The sequence below is a fragment of the Sardina pilchardus genome, chromosome 10, assembly GCF_963854185.1.
Source record: "Sardina pilchardus chromosome 10, fSarPil1.1, whole genome shotgun sequence".
Taxonomy (NCBI): domain Eukaryota; kingdom Metazoa; phylum Chordata; class Actinopteri; order Clupeiformes; family Clupeidae; genus Sardina; species Sardina pilchardus.
The window spans coordinates 1,517,333-1,539,661 of record NC_085003.1 but is presented as its reverse complement, the minus strand read 5'-3'; the positions used below and the strand labels follow the sequence as shown (position 1 = coordinate 1,539,661).

The 22,329-nt window shown below is 39.5% G+C and overlaps 1 protein-coding gene across 1 annotated transcript in view; it reads left to right on the top strand.

Moving 5' to 3' along the window:
- The window catches only part of bbs4 (Bardet-Biedl syndrome 4), a 57,382-nt gene extending 37,710 nt beyond the window's left edge, over positions 1-19,672 (top strand). Inside the window, exons 7-16 of the mRNA XM_062546939.1 lie at positions 1,477-1,530; positions 1,609-1,736; positions 3,294-3,348; positions 3,710-3,778; positions 3,866-4,018; positions 4,139-4,310; positions 7,482-7,551; positions 7,648-7,792; positions 16,620-16,827; positions 19,146-19,672. Of these exons, the coding sequence (XP_062402923.1) occupies positions 1,477-1,530; positions 1,609-1,736; positions 3,294-3,348; positions 3,710-3,778; positions 3,866-4,018; positions 4,139-4,310; positions 7,482-7,551; positions 7,648-7,792; positions 16,620-16,827; positions 19,146-19,252 (1,161 nt within the window). The 3' untranslated portion in view covers positions 19,253-19,672. The remainder of the gene's footprint in view (positions 1-1,476; positions 1,531-1,608; positions 1,737-3,293; positions 3,349-3,709; positions 3,779-3,865; positions 4,019-4,138; positions 4,311-7,481; positions 7,552-7,647; positions 7,793-16,619; positions 16,828-19,145) is intronic.
- The last annotated feature ends 2,657 nt before the right edge of the window (positions 19,673-22,329 follow it).

Below are 22,329 nucleotides of genomic sequence, written 5' to 3'. Positions count from 1 at the left end.
GCATGTCTTCACTCCAGAGATCATCAGGTCAACCGTCCAGCAGTGACCAAATGCATTTTGTTTCAGGAACTGGTTGACTTCAGTGTCAACACAGTCTGCCAGCCCACTCCTGATCATTGATTAACCAGGGGGCCTTGGTTCGCTCTCTGGTGGAGTATTCTGTGCACGGTTTGCCTCTCCTGGAGCATGTCTTTGCCGGGTGACTTGGCCATGACTGTTGACTGGTGTGACCGGACTCTCCACATGTGTAGCAGATGTACTGCCCTTCCTGGTCTCTTAATGGCTCTCTCTTTGGGTCACGAGGTGGTCGTCTGCTTCAGGGATCCATTGCAAAGGTGATGAGCAGTGTGCAAATAAAAATTCGACTTTCAGTGGAGGATACTGATGACAGCGAGGGAGAAATGTCTGATTGAATGAATGTTCTTTGGAGGAGACATTTGATGTTTGTGATGTGTACAAGGACATTTGTACACATCATGTATTTTTTAAATTGACATCATTGATTTGTGTTTGAGAAGAGCTTTCATTTGATACCATACATAATGGGTTTTATACAGTAATGTGAGTCTAGTTCTTTTTTTATGGTCAACAAAAGGGGGCGTGGCAGATTATGTCATTAAAAACTTTTTTTTTTTCATCTTTTTGATGGTCAAAGCTGATTCCTGCATGAGAAGAGCTTTAATTTGATACCATACATGATGGGTTTATATGTTAATGTATATTTAGACGACTTTCTATGATCAAAAAGGGGTGTGGCAGATGATGTCATTTTAAGGAAAATGCTCAAGGGTGCCGGAGCGGCACCCGTCAGATTCTGAGTCTACACCCCCTAAACTATCAGATTATGCAAAAAAATTGCATTAGTACCTTATGTCACACCTATCCTGGGGTTCTACCTGACTATTGAGATTTCAGGGGAGACTTATATTTGGCTGCTCCAGGGCCGAGGTACTTGAATTGACTCGGGTTAACTCCCTCTCTCCTTCACAACAGCAGCGGGTTAATAACTTGCACAGTGGTTTGGATCAGAGAATTTATTTTGTGATCTTTATAATATAGCCTACATTCACATCACTCAGGTCCCTGTAACATGCCTCTCTCTCCCACTCCAATCTCACACACCAGCACGCACACACACACACCCTTGCTCCCTCTCTACCCCTCCCACTCCGCAAACGGAACCTGCGGCTTAAGGGCATACATACAAGTTATTGCGAGGGAACGCAAAAAGTATTGCGAGGGAACGCAAAATTATTGCGAGGGAACGCAAAAGTATTGCGAGGTAACGCAAAAAGTATTGCGAGGGAACGCAAAAGTATTGCGAGGGAACGCTAAAAGTATTGCGAGGGAACGCAAAAGTGCACTCAAAAATATTCACACACCTGACCCTTTACGGGCTCCGTACAAACCACTTCAAACTATCATGCTGCAAAAATTAACTAATGTGTACATAACCTGAGTGTCTTTATTTTGCAGGAAATGAACCACAACCTGGGTGTGTGCTACATGTACACAAAAGACTTCAGAAATGTGAGTTGCAATTGTATTTGGGTTTGTAAACTCATGTTTCTCTGAACAGGATGTAACTAGTGTGTATAAATCTTGCAGGCAGAAGATCAACTGAATAAAGCCCTACTATTAAATAAACATGACTTGACTTATACGATGCTTGGAAAAATCTGCTTGCTTGAGGGGGACACTGCAAAGGCCATTGAGGTGTACAAGTGTGCTGTTGAGTAAGTGACACTTTCATCTACTTCCATTTTGAATAAAATAGTTGGAGAAAATATTTATATATTTACTATTTGATATATTTCAAGTGCCTTGCTCAGGCACAAATTTTGAGATAGGTCACATACATTTGCATGTTGTTTGGTTTAATGCCAAAGATCATTGAATCGGTTTAAACCATTAGCATCTCGCCTGCTAGCATTACACTTAAAAGTGACAAGATTTCCGGTAATTTTCCCATTTAAAACTTGTCTCTTCTCAAGTTAGAAAGTGCAATAAGACAAACTGAAAATGAAACCTGACGATTTGCTAGGCTGATTTGACATGGAACTACACTCTCATTCTGGCGTAATAATCAAGGAAAGTTGCAAGCGTATTATGGGCGCAGTGATATCACACACTACTTCTGCTTGTTGCCTATGCGTGATATCACTGCGCCCATGGAACGTTATTATTTAGCACATTTATCAATTTATGTAGTTAAGTTGGGAGGTTGTGCTGCTTTTAATTACAGTGCATGAAAATGCACTGTACTGTTCTTCCTAGGCTTCTTCTTATTATAGTGCATGAAAATGCACTATATTGTTCTTCGTAGGTTTCTTATTATTACAGTGCATGGAAATGCACTGTACTGTTCTTCCTAGGCTTTTTACAGTGCATGCAAATGCACTGTTCTGTTCTCCCTAGGCATCTTCTTATTATTATTCTCCTAACCAGGTCAAATTCAGTTCACAGGAAGGCTTCCATGTCTTTCCGGTGTATAGAAAAATATGAACTGCCGAGAGGGACATAAAACACTACCGCTACCGCTAAACACTACCGCTAGGGAAAAACGCGTTTTTGCATTTCGCGTTACACAGAGAAGCATCGTGAAGACGGTCATACTTAACCTACTGACAATCACTGCACTTAGTGACATAGTTCATGCCTTTAGAGCAATACAAGCATTAGCCTATACTGTCATGTCAAGTTGTTAGCTGCTGCTATGCTAATATTACGATAGTAAGCTAATGTAAACAATATAAGCATGACAACGTAATTCACTATGTTGCTCGAGGTGTAATTACTCATACATGATCATACAAATTATTCAAATAACTTTGGAATAACTTACATCATCACCGGAAAGAAAACTCGATGAAGTGGTAGAAGACATCTTGAATGAATCTCGACCCATTCAACTTCCCGTAGCTCTAGCCATTGTTGCAACGCACATTTGAAAACGCGTGGCGCTAGAGCATGCATGCAAATTTAACCACTAGATGGGAGCAAAAACTACATAGTGTACGTTTAAGTTAGAACTGGAATGTTTCAGCTTTAAACTTTCTGTAAACTATGCAATCGCCATCTTTACCCTAGCTACACCTTAGTAGCCATATCTACATTATCTATCTATACATTTTTGCATTTTCATGCACTGGTAATTCCTTGGAATTGCATTTCTAGTTATCAAACATATTTTTATTGATATTGATTACAAGTCTGTCGAGATGTATATCACTATAATTTCATCACCCAGCCCTGTTTAATGGAAGATGGTAAAGTAGTTGTCCTAATTTCAGGTCGTCTCCTGAAAATACCGATTTTTTGGCAACGCTTGGACTGCTCTACATGCAGGTAATGTTATGCTGTCATTTAAAGAGCCTCTTGAAAGTTAGCAACCAACTACTACTGACAGGGATAAAAGCCGGCTCAAACCTAAAAACTTGTTTCTGGCTGATACATTTTGTTACTAGTCATGTAAAATCTCTAAAAAAAAGATCTCTAATCTCTAAAGAAAAAACACTAAAACACAGTATATTGTATATATTTTTAACATGCATTTTATTGTCCAAATTTGAAGTTGTGATAAAACTTGCCACCTACAAGTACATTACAAAACAATATAATCCTATGGTGTTGTAACAGTAGTTAATTCAATCTTTGTGAGAATTGTTTTAAAATAGGCTTTTATTTATGTCTTTTATTCACCTTGAAGAAAGGGAAATATCAGAAAGCTTTTGAATACCTTGGAAATGCTCTGACCTATGATCCCAACCATTACAAGGTAGGTGGTAGGTAAGCATTTTTCTGTATTTTCTGTATTTTACAAGTGTTGTGTAAAATTCAGACAGCTATGTTTGTGTTTCACCAGGCTATCCTTGCAGCTGGCAGTATGATGCAGACCCATGGGGATTTTGATGTAGCCATGAATAAATATCGTATTGCAGCCTACGCTGTCCCTGAGAGCCCTCCACTGTGGAACAACATTGGCATGTGCTTCTTTGGGAAGAAGAAATATGTCGCTGTAAGTGTGTCATGTATCCATCTCTATCTTCAACATTTCATTATTTCCTTTCTTGTAGTTGACGATGTTTACAGTTTTCTTCCTCATGTCTTCATTCCACCCCGTTTCCCTCTTTTTAAGGCCATCAGTTGTCTTAAGAGGGCTAACTATCTGTCACCATTTGACTGGAAGATCTTGTACAACTTAGGCCTGCTTCACCTGACCATGCAGCAGTATGCCTCAGCATTTCACTTTCTCAGTGCTGCCATCAACCTCCAACCTAAGATGGGTGAACTCTACATGCTGCTGGCAGGTTAGGAGTCTCACAGAATCTCCACTACTTACTTTGGTACCAAAAGGGAAATAGGAACTTTTGCATCCTTTTGCATGTTTAGCCTACGGGTTTGCCGCACTGAGGCGGTGCATCAAAATAATTCCTTGCATATTAGTAAAGGAAAGTTCCTGGAAACATTGGTGTCTAGGCCGATGACAGTTCAAAATAAAAGTCTCTGCAGGAAATCCAATTGCCGGCAGATTGGGCTGGGTTTACAGTTAAGAAAGAATATAGATTTCTTGATCTTAATAAGAGATTATTAATAATAAGATTAACACTTAGTTAGATTTTGTTTTTTGCAGTGTAGAAACATTCTCATTTTTGTGCAATTTATACTTTTTGAGATATTCGATAAAAACTAAGAAATTTCTCTCATAAACTTAACCTGCCCAATGTGGCATCATAGCAGGGCAATTAAGGACCAGTGCACCTGTGAGCCAATATCTGACGTCTATTTATGAAAATAAATAGGCTTTTTGGGTCTAAATCATAAAAATGTCAATGAAGGAAATGAGAAATAGAGGCAGAAAGAGTTACAAGCGCTTCCTTTTATATCAAGGTATGTCAAAATTAATATGAAGTTTAGGAGTGTGAATCCTCACTGGTCTCATGATTTGATTACGGTTATCATGTCAACAACCCAATTCCACAATGCATTAGGATTAAATGATTCTCAATGTATCTTTGCCTTTACAAGCAATATGCTGTTTCACCTTGTAGTGGCGCTTGACCTTAAATATACAGTGCCCTCCATAATTATTGGCACCCCTGGTTAAGATGTGTTCTTTAGCTTCTAATAAATTCATTTTTTTCCAAATAATATAGGACCACAATGAAAAAAAGCATAAAATCCAACCTTTAATACAAGTGCATTTATTTAGAAGGAAAAAGATCCCACATTAAGAAATAATTATTTTACATCAAATCATGTGTGCCACAATTATTGGCACCCCTGATGTTAATGCTTTGTACAACCTCCTTTTGCTAATAAAACAGCACCTAATCTTGTCTTATAATGTTTCACAAGATTAGAGAAAACAGAAAGAGGGATGTTCGACCATTCCTCTTTGCACAAAATCTCCAAATCATCCAGCGACCTGGGTTCTCTCCTCTGTACTCTCCTCTTCAACTCACCCCACAGGTTTTCAACTGAGATGGCCATGGTAGGAGCTTGATACGGTGTCTGGTGAACCATTTCTGTGTAGACTTGGCCATATGTTTAGGGTCATTATCTTGCTGAAAGACCCAGTGACGACCCATCTTCAGCTTTCGGGCAGAGGCCACCAGATTTTGATTTAAAATGTCCTGGTATTTCAAAGCATTCATGATGCCATGCACCCAAACAAGGTTCCCAGGCCCTTTGGAAGAGAAACGGGCCCACAGCATCACCGATCCTCCCCCATACCTCACAGTGGGCATGAGGTGCTGTTCTGCATACTCATCTTTTTGTTACGCCAGACCCACTTAGAGTGTTTGTTGCCAAAAAGCTCTAACTTTGTCTCATCTGACCAAAGCACACGGTCCCAGTTGAAGGCCCAGTACCGCTCCAGACGTTTGTGCTTATGATTTTGAGTGAGAAAGGTTTTTTTTCCCTGCATGCCTCCCAAACAACTTGTTGGCATGTAGATAGCGCCTGATGGTTGTTTTGGAGACTTTGTGACCCCAAGATGCAACCATTTGATGCAATTCTGTAACAGTGAGATTTGGAGATTTTTTTTATTTCTCTTACCATCCTCCTCACTGTGCGTGGTGGCAAAATAAACTTGCGTCCTCTTCCAGGCTTGTTTACTACTGTTCCAGTTGTTTTAAACTTCTTAACGATTCCTCTGACCATAGATATGGGCAGGTGTGCGAGTGGCTATTTTCTTATAGCCATTGCCTTACTTGTGAAGGTCGACGACACACATCTGCCTTACTTGAACAGTGTGTTCCTTTGTCTTTCCCATGTTGAAGAGAAATGGCCTCTGTGTCACGTCATATGTATAGCCCAGGGAAACAGGATGTTAAGAATTACAGTACTAATTAAATGTTCCTACATACTCTGATTGACTTTGTAAACTACTGTAGAAATGACAAATATACTTTAATTACATTTATTTCCTAGGAATTGTTAGGGGTGCCAATAATTGTGGAACAGGTGATTTTATGAAGAATAATTATTTCTCAGTCAGGGATTTTTTTCCCACCTTAAAATTCTCCTAAGTTGAAGGTTACATTTTTTTTTACAATTTTCAGTGTGAGAGTATGCTTCTACAATATTTTTTTTAATTTATTTAAGGCTTTAAACGCATCTTAACCAGGGGTGCCAATAATTGTGGAGGGTGCTGTAGCCCTCAGATGCTTAGCGGGAAAGTTGCTTAAGTCAGTGGCAGAAATTGTATAAGAAATGTCTGGATTTTGGAGTAGGTCCTCCCAAAGCGTACAACTGGCTTGATGGCACGTATAGACAGAATTTACAAAGTTCCACAGCTGAGCAAGGCATCTAACCCCTCACTGCTCCCTGAGCTCCGCTGTTGAAGTGGCAGCTCACTGGCCCGGGTTAGTGTGTGCTCTTCACCTCACTGCGTGCTGTGTGTGTTTCACTAATTCACAGATTGGGATAAATGCAGAGACTGAATTTCTCTCACGGGATCAAGAGTATTTATACATCAAGAGTATATATAAATGTCAAAAGTGTCTCCTAAATACCATAACCATTAGTGGGGAGGGTAGTGTTTCCAATATCTGAAATGCACAAAATTGAACACATCTATTTCACACACACCTCACTTATAAGTGTATTATTGGATAACAAAATATCAAGGATTGTGGAACTGGAGGGTCTTTCAACGCCGTTTGCGGCTGTATTGATTTTTTGTTTTTGCTCAGTTTTTTCAATGTAGAAAGAGAGACACACTTTGTCCCTTCTTGCTCAGAATGCCAGAAAGGTTTGTGTGTTAACGAAAGGAAGGGTTTTCAGATTTGTTTCAGATTTTGGTTTGATGATGGAGAAGTAATTTGGGGCTGTCAAAAAAAGATACTTGGAGAAAGCTATGGATTGCCAATTATACAAATAACAGAACATAATTCTGAATTGTTGTAGTTCAGGGACCTCACAAAAAACAGATTAAATTATATTTGTATCTATTATTCTCTTTACTCTGTCAATAGTTGCATTGACCAATCTGGATGATGTGGAGAATGCACGACGGTCCTATGAACAGGCTGTACTTTTGGATGGGTATGGATAGGTATAATGAGTATTTTTGAATGGGTACAGTGAGGACTTTTGGTAGCACAGTATTGAAAAAAAAAAAAAACTTTACTCTTCCCACAGGTCCAATCCCCTAGTAAACTTGAACTTTGCAGTTCTGTTGTACAATCAAGGAGATAAGAAGGAAGCCCTGCAGCAATACCAGGAGATGGAGGAGAAGGTCAACTCACTTGTGGAAAACAAAATGAACATAGAATTTGATGCAGAGGTAAAACTATAACCTAACAGTTCCTCATTAAACAAAGTATCAACAAACATTTACCTATGTAAGTCTTACAAGTGGCTGTTGCTGCCAAGTTTCAAGGTTTTATTGCTATGTCCTTAGTATTCTGTACAATGAAATGCTTAAAGGTTGGGTATGGAATTCGCAAAACGGCCGGCAGATTTTGAAAATACACAACTCAAGTCCCACCCTCCATTCAAAGAACATGGACGTGCATTCATGCTCGAGCGAGAATTCAGATGCGCGAGAGCGATCCAGGTGCCTAGTCGTGCTTGAGCTGCATAAAATGAAATGCCAGCCTGGTGTCTGTACAGCACAATATCGACTCTAGTCTCCATACAAAACTTCCCCAAGCAGGTTACTCAGCTAGCTAGTTTTACATTCTTTTTTCACCTCCAAAGGGTTGTCGGTACACATGTTATAGTTCCACAAATCCCCGAAGGCAGATGATTTTATACATTATCGTAAAAGCACCAATTAGGCTACCGCCCATTTCGTTTGGAAATTCTAAAACAACGATGCTTTTTAATGCGCCAAAATAACATTTGATAAATGAACCTTACATTTTTCAGTAGCCATAGGTGTGTATATTTGAACAGAATCTGGTTTGGTTCTTACCGGGGCTTTTACCTCCTGAAATATCAGAGTGTAGTTTGCCTATTCCACTGTAGCTCCAATCGGTTAAGTTTCGGTTTCAGGTTTAGTACACTCTTCGAGTCACGGTAAAATGTAATTTTTGCTAGATAGCTTATTTATTGCGTGTTTGCTTGAGTTTCCATAGGAATCCGCTGTCTTAGTTTGTATAGAAATAAAGTGACACATACACCAACGGCGGACATAGGGGACGTGCAGTAGGCCTAGTTGGTTTCGTTCAAGCACTTGTTCACGGTGCACCAGCTTTGTGTATGTGCACGAAAGGGTTGCACGCGTGAGAGGGAGGAGGAAGAGGAGGAAGACTGTTAGATTGACGAACGAGCTGTGAAATGATGCTAGTGGGTTAAGAATATGATTGGCTGGATTTCAAGTGATTTTGCAAAAATGGCCAAAAAAGCAAATTCCATACCCTACCTTTAATTGAGTTCTTTTTAACGGGGCAGTGTCCAGCTTTATGCCATTGTGGGTTTTCCTTTCTTAGCAACCGTTGCTACTAGTAAACAAAGCTATCTTTTATCTTATGTTATAGCAATAGTTGTAATAATAAAAAATATGACTTAAGGCAGAGCAATGTCTGTCGTGCCATTGTTAATTTAAATGTGTAAAATGGATAGTTCTAGTCTTTGATTATGATTGGCTATATCATGTTTAAAAACATACACCTGAGCACACTTTGTCTTACGCCTATAATGCCCAAAAGCTGTTCTAAAATCACTATAAACCACAGCATCTTGGGGCTTATTGCTTAATTAACTGAAACACTGTAATGCTTTGTAATGTCTTATAACCATTGTAGAACGTAAGATGTGTGCTATTATGCCCTGAAAATAATATTATTATTATATCTCGGCCCACAGTGGAATGGCTTCCAAGTCATAATTTATTTCAGCCACAATTTATCTCGAAGTTTGACACCTGCTGATCTGTGCTTTCAGTGCTCTCCAGACTGCCAGTAAGATGTGTTCAATGGCACCATACTGTGCATTATGTAAGGGATAATGTATAGAACGCTGGTCATTATCGGGAAAATAAGGACCGACAGGGAGAACCGGACCCCTACGTGAAGCGGAGGGGTCTTGTTTCGCCCTGAAGGTCCTTATTTTCCCGATAATGACCTGCGTTCTATACATTATCCCGCTTATTATATGGCTACTTGCCAAAACGAGAAGAAACTTATCACAATGTGTCTTTAGTAATGACTTAGCTACCGTTTCGTGGCTTCCGCTATCAAAACAAATAGAACTAGTTCACCACACAGATAGAATGTGACTGTTTTAGAGGTTGCTAGGTAACCTCTTTACTAGCTGTCTTTCACTTTCAACGAACTTGCAACGCGGAGTGATATGAAAGACCTGAATTAGAAGCACAAACTCCGTTGCCATTGACAGCGTTCATTATTTTTTTCAGAGGTCCTCTATTCATTTGTGCCACCTACGTCACTATCAAGTAGAACGCCGCCATATTTACGACCGATTTCGTCCAATATGGCTGCCCACACTGCCCGTTTGAATGGAAGAGAAAGAGAGAGAGATCTAGAGAAATGTTCAATTTCAGGCTCCGATCTTTATTTGTTACCCCCAGTTTTCCTTTGTCCCTTATTATCTGCTCCAATTGGCTTTCCATAGCATACATGTATCTAGTTAACCCCTCATACAGTGGTGTTAATTAGGCTATTTTAAGATAAGGTGACGATGTTCGGGACCATATCCGGGTTAAAAAGTTAAAGTTTTGTCTTCAAAAAACAGGGTTTTTTTTCTGTATTTTCCCCGGGGACAGGCAACCAAAATCGGGGGCTGTAGGCTACAGGAAACCGGAGACTGGAGCACCGATGCCTATCAGTAGCCTGTCATTATCAGCATGGGAACATATACGTAGGCCTATAATAAAAAAACATGATTTTAGTGGTAGTTTACTGACCAGGTAACGTTGTTAGTTAAGTGGCTAACAGCTAGCAAGCTCATGTTAGTGCCTCAAATAAATGAAATAAATAAATAGCCGCAAAGAGGCATTCTCCCTCTCACGCTATTGCGTTTTTAAAATCGAAACTGGGTTTTGCTGAAGTAGCCGGCTACAGGCTGTCTTTATTACATAAAACCAAGCAACACGGTGTAACCTTAAATTTGCTGTTTAATGCTCTGTCTGAAGCACAAAAAAATAAAAATAGCAATCAGGCATGCATCACGCAAGACGCACCGATTTCTGATAGCAGCCACTACCGCACGCAAACTCTGCAAACTAGCTAACTCCATAATATCTGCAGCCAAGCTGCAGTGTGAATAAATTTGTGCATCGGACATTGGCAAGATATAAAAACAACGTAGCCAGTGTATATAATGAGCACAATACAAGTAGATAGACTACATTACAGAAACAGCACAAACTACAACTCTACTAGATCGCATTTTGATGACACCATACCTCTGCCTCAGGACTGTCGCCGCACCCGCTGGGCTACATGAAAACTAGTAAGGGGTCCTCCGCAGCGTGGGAACCAACTCCTTCCACAGCCCAAGCCACACACACCCAATAGCCTATTTACTGTACCCCAGAGGAGTATGAAACAGTTTTTCACCGTGCAACATTGTACAGAACATGCAGGGGATAAGGGGAAATTCGGGGAAGCTTAATCAACCCAGCTACAATAGCAAGTAGGTGTATTTGCCTTCAGCGACAGGAGCAAGCTTACCGCGACAACAGCTGTCACACTATAACAGAGGTGAATTCCACCACAACACACCTCTAGTGTTCAAATACACTCATTCACAGGCATAATTTCATACTACTTAGTTAGTACTACTGAGTTACTTCAACACCTGTAATAGTAACTTCTGCAACATTGAAATAATACAATTAAAACTGATTCAGTGTCCTTTCAGCACCTGATAAATGTACCACTTGACAAGATGACATTGAGCACAACAAGCAGTTGCTCCTAAAAAGTCAGAGCAAAATAAAACACGACATGTGTGAGACATTGTCCAACCTGAGTAAATATGTCTCTCTTAGAACCTAGCCTAACATAAATCCTCAAATTACGGCCAGGGTCTTTCAAGTAGTTAGGCTGCGCAAAGCACAGACCTTTATTTGGGGCAGGCTTTGTTCAAAACGACCACGGCTATTATCCGAGGCTCAGCTATAAATAAAAAGTATATATAATTTGAGGATTTACGATGTAGGTCATAATAAGGGGCAGATACAGAAATTAGGAAGTTAACTACTGGGTTTAGCCATAGACAGTAAAACAGGGGTCTCCAACTTTTTTGGGGATGAGGGCTACCGGAAGAACTCGAAATCATATGGAGGGCTACCCATTTGAAGAGAACAGCCCCTCACAACCTTTTATGCGAGGGTAACCCTCCTAAATAGTGGGTGATTTACAATGTTAAATTATCAATATGATGTGCTGTAGGCCCATACATCTTTATATATTTTAAACAACTGTATTTTCATCTGATTCTTCAATATTTTAATATCAATATGCAACACTACCAACATCTTGTTCAGTTTGTTCATTTCAAAGTTTGCATGGGGAACCTAATATTTATTTTTTAACAACAACAAAAAAAAAATGTTTTGTGCAACTAATAATTTAGGTTAGCTACATTTTTAAGGCATTACTCACCATTAAGAATTTTGAGGCTGTTTAAGTTCTGATTTCAGTGGACAATTAACATTTCAATAGCAATCAATTTCAATTTTCAATTTAATTTCGCTTATAGAGCGCCAAAACATTACACATGTCTCATGGCGCTTTACAGAGTGTTAAACATTCAAAGAGAGCCCATGAGTAACAGGGGCAAGGAAAAACTCCCTAGAATTGGAGATTCATATAGGAAGAAACCTCAGACAGATCCACGACTCAAGGGCCCAACCCATCTGCCTGGGGTCAGTTACAGTAAAGTCATTTGTATTTTGAAAGTTACAATGACAATGAAAGTTCAAATAGTCCAGTGTAGGGAATAAATTGTCCATTAGTAATCCATTAGTTATTTCGGAAAGTGATGGGTCGCTAGGATTGCGTGGGCCAAAGATTCGGGCAGTCATAGGGATGGCAATGGCGATGGTAGGGCATTCAGAGGGATGTGACTTCAGGTGTGATGAGGGACAGGCACAGCGATGGTTGATGGCTGGTAATGGTTTACCTCACAGGTGAGGTATAGGGGAAAGGGAAGAGAAATAGAGTGTGTTAGTATTACTGTAAGTCATGATGGTTGGTATTAATAAGTATATCAATGGTGATATAAATGATTATACTATAGAGGGTTTACAAAACGCTTTTACACACCTCTTTTGTGGGGACAGGTGCGTCGGAATAGGTTACCCAGTTAAACCCGAAAAGAGAATCCCGCACATCGTCCACCACGCATGCAAACATCCACCTACCCACCACGCACGCAACATCCACCCACCCACAATCACCAACACCACCTTCCCCAGTGGCGTAACTATAGTAGGTGCAGCAGGTGCAGTCGCACTAGGGCCCGTGACCTCCCGGGGCCCGTCGCTACCCCCGCCCTGCCTTTTTTTTTTCAATCTATCAAATCAAAATCAAAAAGAATCAAACTATCAAATAAAAACGGCTAAATCAAATTACCATCTTTCCTTGTCATCATACTGTTGCGCCAGAGTATCTTTCTTTCTACTGAGATAGATCAAGGATTTCTGGGTAGGCTAAGTCATTTTTTTGCGATTTTTTTAATGGATAGTGCGGCTGCACATTTCAGTCATCATTCCGTGCAAAATCCACATTCGGGGAAGTGTGTAGCCTGCTACTCTGTTGTTTCTGACATTGCCTGTGACTGTGACAACAGCTAAGCGATCTTTTTCCAAACTCAAACTTATTAAGACTTACCTAAGGAGCAGCATGGGGCAGGAGAGGCTCAGTGGGTTAGCTATCTTGTCCATTGAAAATACGAGAGCCAGAGCATTAAATATTGGGAACATCGTTGACGATTTTGCACAACGAAAGTCTCACGGCCTAATTCACGCAAAGGCTATTGGGTATTGTATGCATATTAATGATTTTATTTGGTTTCTGCACGGTTGAATAAGTTAGGCTACTTTAAGTTTAGTTTTTGCGCAGTGTGAGTTTATAAGCAAGCAATCCACGCTTGCAGTTTCAGCAGAGGGTTGAAGAGGTTTCAGCGCATTGATTGTTCCCATAATTCCATGCGAGTTGATGCAACTTCCGTTGTCGATTGAATGGGAAAGGTATTCTGAGCCAAAGGCTAAAAGTTAACCAGCTAGGCCTACAACTTAAGGTATCACCCCCAATATCAAGTTAATGTTAATGTAGTTAAGGCTACAGATTGTTGTCTACATACATGATTAAAAACGTCACAACGGAGGATGTTTTTAGAGCGTGATCTGCAGACGATTTGTGGGCTATTTTTAGAAGGTGCGCTGCGGGTGCCTCATATGCGTCTCGCGGGCACCACGTTGGAGACCCCTGCAGTAAAATATAGGAATAGCATAATAGCCTAATTACGTTATGGTTATGGTATTTAGCAGACGCCCAGCGACATACAACAACGATACAGCAGGCTATAAGCTAATTAACAGTAACAATTTCAAAGTTGATGATACTACATTAATGATAATAGAATAATCCGACTTCAGCATTTGTGTTCATGTGAAATATAGGTTTTAGTAGGCTATCAAATGGAATAAGACATTGACATCGGAGCAAGAATGCAATTTCAATGTGCTAACGTTAAAATAATAGATACCATGTACCAGCTACCATCTAGTAGTAGCAGCTAACACAACACAAACGCATTACATAAGATATTATATTATGCGTGATGTTTACAAAACGTGTGAACCTCATGAACTTGACTGATTTGATATAGTCAATGAAGTTTTGTAAGTGTTGTCCAAATGTGTCTCTTGTTGTTAGCCCTAGATGCTACTAAGTTGAGAAGGCTCACTTACCTGACACGAAAGTGTTCATTGCAGGGTGTGAACCGTGGTTATCCAAACATCTCTTCGAATGGCAGCTACTTCTTTCTTCTTTCTAAAATACCAGTTCAGGGTTCCTCAACTGCACAACACATAGCTGGCATGACTGTGTGACCTTAACCTGTTGAACTTGTTAGCAGCTAATTATTTCCCTCGAGCCGCTGGCTCCGTGGTCACACTGTATTGTGGCCACTCTGTTTTTCTTTGTTTTTCTCAGTTTAAATACAACGCGAAATGAGTTTCCAAATCTCCACTTTTGCCCGAGTTTTGTTTAGAAATAATCGTATTCAGAGGCGAAATCACCGTTTGCGTGTAAATTAAAGGCACAAACTAAGGGAAAAGTCTGTAATATACAAGCTACCTATGTATGCGTGAATGGCGCAGCCTAGTGAGCGACTCGAATCGGTCGGCAAGATGGCGGCGCAAAGTTACTGTGACGTCAGGTGGCCCAAACGAATCAAGAAATAATGACCGGTAGAACGTTGGGAAATCCCATTCAAGTCAATGGAGTGTTCTACTTGCATTGTGAAGAGCCGTATAATAAGAACATAAATGGAACCAGAGCCCGTCTACGGAGAGCCTTGCCACTCGCTATTAAGTCCTATTGTAACGTCTTTTGGTCGCAGTTCCACCAGAATTCTACTGGGGGCGATCGCCTGAGTGCAGAATGAATGGGAATCTATGGAGCTAGATGGCTAAATTTGTCTCTTTCACCCAATTGTCGTTGAGAAATCTCAGATTTGATTGTAGTTTTTGCAAGTTCAACATGGGTTATAGGTCAAAAGTTGAATGAACAAGTACAATATCCTTCCGATTTTTTACAGGTTGAGTTGTTGTTGCCCATACCACGCTAGCATTCTGCTAATGAAGCTTGAGTGTATGACGTGATTTGCAGTTTAAAAGACGTTTTAAAGCAAATAAGTGACTCTAAAAAATTAAACACCTCGCAATGCATCATTTCTTTGCATCCCCTTTCGAAAACAACATTCAAATCAATTGTATTATATTCTGAGAAAAGTGGATTTTGAGGGGTATAGCTCCATAGACCTCCATTCATTCTGCACTCCAAATGTGAGCGCCTCTAATGGAACCAGCATGGAACTGCAACCATTTCAAAACCGGAAGTATAACGACAGTGGCAGTTCTTCGCTTATTAGACATTCTCTGATGGAACCAATGGACTAATTTAACCGTTTTCTTTTATTGTTGTTTGTTACGTTTTAACTTTCTATGGGTACATCGTGTGTCATGACACTACCAGACCTACCAATCTGTGCACATTGTGTACAAATTTTTAGGACATAACTGCTTAACGCACTGGCAGACACATTTGAAGTGAAACACTTCTTAAATTAAGTCAAATGATTTCATGAGAAAGTGCTTTTTAGTTATTTATTTATTTTATCTTGAGACTGTTCGCAAGAAAAACAACTTTAATTTTCATCATATTATGCTACATACTGTTCTTTACTCATCTCCTTACCCATGTTTTTTTATTTGCATGTTAGCCACTGTTATTATATCAGAGAGCAAAACAATGGCAACAGCAACCTAGACTGTATTGTACTTTGATATAGCCTGACATTTCTGTAAAAATGTTTTAACATGTTTACCGGAGATTATGTTATTACAAAGTATAAATATGCTTTAGATGTACTAACATATAAACTGCTTACATGCCTCACCTCATTTTCTGATTTTCAGATTTTATCATGATTTTGAGATTTCCTGACAGACAATATCTGGAAATGCATTTTTTAGCTGGTTTACATGTTAAGACCTTGGAGATGTTATTACTGTGTAGAGTCGAAAATCAAAGTAGAGATATGATTTAGATAACTTAGCACATCAACCATGATTTTCATAGAACACATCATCAGGCTGCTGGTAAGTGTATCACAATGGTAGTGTTATAAGAATAGAAAAGTGTAGACACCTAGTGAAAATTGCTTTATTTGCATATCTGCATAACTGTTAATTTTCCAGTGAACAAAACCGATTGCAACAGCAACTTTTTAAGCAATTTCCCTCCGTTAATGTAAGCGTGACGTTAGCTTTGTAGGCGGGATTTAGGACAAGACAGCAGGGGCGATCAGCCTGATAATCGGGAAAGAAACGTGTTTTAAACTTTACAAAAAGCATCAGTTAAATGACTAAATGTAAATTGTTGATGGCCTGTTTCTGTGCTTTGTGTTAGTTGATTGATATGGCTCAGAAGCTAGGATCAGCCCTCCAGTCGGGAGAAAATGTTTTGTGGACCAGACCCAGCAAAGATGGCAAAGCCAGTCAACAACAGACGACCCACCGAACCACCACTACTCAGCAGCGCCTAGGCACCAATCAAGCCTTGGGGCAGGCAATGTCCTCTGCAGCAGGATATAATAAGAGTATCCAACTTACTGCAGGTTTGTGTGTGCTGTGGGTAGGCCTCATCTTTTAGAAAATGAGTAAATCATATCTTGTGGCATACTTACATCATGGTAAGATACTGTATAACAGCAACAACAATTATCCAACTGTAGGGTTGGGCTTGGAGACCCAGTTATGATATGTCACCAGTGCCAGACCGAATAAGAGCGCAAATTTTGGAGCCACTTACATCCTTGAAAAATATATCGAGGGCTGAGAAGCAAGAGGGCGTAAGGGACATTTCACCACCTTTACAGGAGAGCCAAAACAAATCTAACTCCTTCTATATGTTCACAGTTAAAGACCTTTGGTTTTTGTTCAATAACTTTATATTTATAAATATTTTACTAAAACAGGAATATAAAATCATCATTTGACAATTGATCTTAATGCCTTAATTAAAAAAAATGAGTAAAAATCAAAACGCCAAGGACAACAATTTTCTTTGTGATTGAAGAATGTATCGTAAATAAATAAATGTTTCCTTAAAGAGGAATTATGCAGGATTGGTGATTTCATCTCTGGTTTCGGTTTCGTTTTTCGTTTTCGCTCGTTTTATGCTTGCATATTTCTCTGCAGAGCTTCCCCGACAGCTTTAGCGTGTATATTTACACATATAGGCTATGTATAAATATATAAATTGCAAGCGTGGTTCTTCTTGTTCCTTACGCGTCTCTGACTTCCAGATGTAAACTGCAGACGATCGCTTATCAGAAAGTTGCAAGGTTGCAATAGCGGATAGGGACACTGGGGGCGGGAGGAAATATTACTGTTTTCGATGAAACTGGTCAGTCAAGCAAAACAACGATCTCTGAGCGATTTTATGACTATGAAGTTGCATAGGGTCTCTTTAAATGCTAGGGGAAGAAAGTATTTGACCCCCTTTGTAACTTAACGGTGTACTTAGCGGTTTTATTTTTACTCATTTATTGAATTAAGACATTAAGATTTATTGTCAAATGATGATTTTATATTCCTCTTTTTAGGCAACTTTAGCATGGTATCAAATACATTTTCTCCCCACTGTATACTGTAACTCAATTTTGACCAAAATGTCACTTACGAGTTACGCCCTCTTGCTTCTCAGCCCTTGAATGTATATTTCAATTCAGTTTCAATTTAATTTCACTTATAGAACGCCAAAACATTGCACGTCTCATGGCGCTTTAGAGTTTTAAACAAGGTATACAGGATAAGGTATCACTGAATGTTATGTTCGTATTATCTCTAACATAGTACCTGATGGCACCTCAGCCTATATAGTTTGCTGCATGATGTTTTTTTCCACAGTAAGATCTGATGTGTTTTCAAATTGTGTTGAGCAGTGTATGTTTGTCAGCTCGCTTGACCCTATGCAAAGTAGCCCATTTAGCAATAGCAATATCATCAGCTGTTGTCTATAACCTTAGCAATAACTACAAAAGGCTTTCAAACCACATCAACAGCCCAGTTAACACAAAATGTTTGCCCGGTTTTTAGCGCTAATAGCTCTATGGAAGAATCAGTAAAAATAAAAGGAATGCTTTGGGTCTGGAAAGGGTCACCCCTCACTCATAACTCTAGCTTATGGTCATACTTATATACTTATACTTATTGTTTCTCTGCAGAGCTTCCCCTAAAGCTTTAGTGTGTATATTTTACAACACTCCTCAATTGGTCAGTCTGCCTGCCTTTTCATGAGCATGATCTCAAGGCTGCAAGACTTTCTCTTTGTCAGTGCAGCGGCCTGCCTGTCTAAGGTTGCAAGGGTGGGGTTTTTTTTTCGCTCACAGTGGAAGCGAGACGGCCACCATTCAACCCGAAAAAAAGACATAACCATTCCAATAAATTAAGCTAAAAATAACCCAGCATAGTTCCCCTTTAACATCGGATTTTCCCTTTAATAACAAGTTTTCTGTTCTATATAAACACCATATCCTGAAATCTGGATAAGCCCCATAACTGAGCTACTGGTGCGTGTAAATGCAGTCATTTTGATGTCAAAAATATGGAAATAAGGCTAATATATTTGTTCATTTATGATCTTTAGTCACTTGAATTGTTAATTTTCAAAATTCCGGCCCCAGCCGTGGCGCAACTGGCTGGGGCACCTGCAGCGCACGACGGCGACCCGGGTTCGATTCCCGCCCCGTGGTCCTTTCCGGATCCCACCCCGATTCTCTCACCCATTCGCTTCCTGTCTCTCTCTACTGTCCTGTCAAAATTAAAAGGCACAAAAGCCCCAAAAAATATACATAAAAACAAAAACAAAAAATTCAAAATTCCTCAATAACATGTGGTGTATATTAATAAGGCTCATCTTCCATTCCCTCAGCACCTGATGTGGAACCCGGTCCGAACTGCACACCACCAGATTCCCCTGGGGACGAAGACGCTGCAGATTTTGATGAACCTAAAAGTACAGACAAATCATCCCAGTGAGAAGCAATGGCTGTGTAGTTTTGCAGGGAGACCTTTGGTATTCTAAACTGGGAGTAAACTTTTGTTGTTGTAGATATCTATGGTAAATCTGTATAAATGTATAGGGCTAGGACATTAACAGTTGGTATTCATACTTGCCATTGTGTTATTTGCCATTTATACTTGTATTGTGTTGGTTATGATTAATATTGTTAGAAGTGAAAGTTTATTCTTTTCTGAAAAGTATATTGAAGGTGGTTACATTTATTTCCATTCCAAGAGCTTCACACATTAGGCTACATTTCTGTGCGCACTTGTTTGCTCATTGTCTTTGTGTTGTTTTACATCTTATTCTACTCAACTTATTGAGCTTTTTTATTTTTTATCCTGGACTGCCATCTACTGGATAGAAAAGGCAACAATAAAAATCTATAACATGTTTGAATGGCCAAAAAAAGAACAAATCAATATTACCACACATTACCTTGGTGTTAGGACAGCCTACTGCACATGTCATTGACAGTGAGTGGAAACTTCAGTCAATTTGATTTATCATGCTGAAAATCTAACACCAGGCACTACACCGATGCCTGCGCTAAAGGGAAAATTATAACTAGAAATGTGCATGTCCGAGGACCTGCAAGAGTGGGCTCGCGAAAATGCTAACAATGCTAACCAGGTTGATCAGGGAACTTGGCTAATGATTTCTAGCAGTTATGCTAAAAATGCTAATTAAACTAACAATGTGATCTGAGCTAACAATACTAGCCAGGTTAATTAGCTAACCTAGCAGATGATTTCTAGCAGTTTTGTTAAAAATGCTAACTATGCTAACCATTCTAGCTATGCTAACAATGCTAACCTGGTTGATTAGCCAACTTAGCTAATGACTGCTATTATGTCAACAATGCTTAAAAAAAAGGCTGCAAAAGAAATAAAAAAAAAAAATAATTTCCCCATTCATTTCAATGGGTCCGAAAAGCGGGAATACCGGAGAAACGACAACCGGCAGCCATCCGACATTAACAAGCAAGCTACACCGGATCAGGCCTGATTTTGTGTTGGAACCATGTCGATAGCTCAAACGCTCTAGGAGAAGAGGCATCTTAACCCTCAATTTGACCCCAAGCAATGTTTAACATCATAAAATATATGGTTCACTTTTTTTGTTTTGCGCCAAGTTTCATGACTTTTCCTCATTTGAAGGGTACAAGAGAGTAAACATGAAATTTCCACAAAAATATGTTTCAAATGTCCTGTAAGAAAAATTGTTATGTTGGTGTTTTTGGGGTCAATTTGACCCCATTTTTATGAAACATGAGGTAAATGAATATTTGACACATTATGGATATTATTATTGTAATAGTATGAGAACATATAGTTATTATCATTATTACATATACAAGTACATATTACATGTAAGTTACTTTGGCAGGTCTGAAAAAGTCCAAAAAGTCAGCCTTTGGGCTGTTGACACTGGATTGGCCATATTGTCAGCCAGGGTTCCAGGGTTCATAAAGGGGTGTGGGGGGTGGGATTGTTTTGTAGGGCTTTTGATGGTGGTTATTACACTCTTGTTTAAGTACCTACCACAAAAAAAAACTGTGTAAAAAAATATATTTTAATAATTTTTTGAGAGTTTTTTTAGCTGGGGTCAAATTGACCCCAAGGATAACGAACGTCGACAAGATTTGAGGACAACATATGAGGGTTAAAAAAGTGGGTGAACGGGAATAATAAGTTGCATAAGAAAAATGTGCATCTCCGTGGAGGAGCTGCAAGAGTGGGCTTGCTCACCAGGGGCGGTGATGTACGCCTGAACAGTCCCCCATTCATTTCAATGGGGAAACGCCTCTAGTGGAGCAAGGCGGAACTACAAGGGTCTAAAAACGGGAATACCGGAAAAACGACAACCGGCAGCCATCCGACATTAACAAGCAACTTACATCAGATCGGGCCTGATTTTTTAGTGTTTGAACCGCGTCGATAGCTCAAACGCTCTTGGAGAAGAGGCGTCTTAAAAAAACGGGCAAAGAAGATATAATTATATTTGACTGCAGCAATTTACTAATGTAGCCTATCTGACTATTCTTCTCGTCACTATTTATTGTAATCATTATTGTGATTAAAGGAGAATGTTGATAGCCTACTGTGTCTGGCATCCACTCAGGCACTACTTTCAGGCATCCACACACCTCATGCTCATATGGCACTACTCAAGGCACTAACCAGGGTCACAGTGGAGCCTTCCGTGCTAATACAATTTACACCCACCGTTCACTCTCACCTCTTCTCTGAGACAACACACGATATTTTGAAGGTCTTTGGGCGCATGCGTATATCGTAAAGGATTTCAGCTAAGCCAGGGGGTCTGGGGGGATGGCCCATTCCATTCCATGATAAAATAACTTCTTAAATTATGATTACAGGCCAATTTTGGGGAAATAAATCTACAGATTGAGACTTGCAAAGATGACATGACCTTCAACAGATTCAAGGCATCTGTTTTGTAGAACAAAAACCATTTTAGACAGGAATAACATTAACATTCAAAACTGCAACATGGAGTAGCAACACTTGGACTCATCACCCTCTATTGTAAAGATGTAAGAAATGAATTGAACAGTTCCACAACTGCATATAAAGAGATTCTTAAGTTTAACTAAAGATGATTGTTATTAAAAACTAGCTCTGAGTTAGTCATTTAATTACTTTTTTACTTTAATTTAATTTTTCAGAACAACCTGCTAAAATACATCAGAATGCAGGAAATGGTATCTACTTCATTAAATAAAATTGGGTGAAGGATGTCTGGACCCTGTGGCACATTGTATCACCCACATTCAAAATGCTTCTGACATCCATGTGTTCAGCAAATGATTGAAGCATGTAAATACAGGTATCTGATATGATCACTTTGAAGATTGTATCATATAGGCAAAACATCATACTGTAAATGTGCATCAAGCCCAAAGTGTAAATTAAGCTTTAGAAACTAAGTGTTTTGGCTATGAGTTAATAGTAAGATGAGGAGTATTGAAACATTTAACAAACGTGTTTTTTTTAGTCTCTTTATTATTTTTTTTTACAGTTGTGCC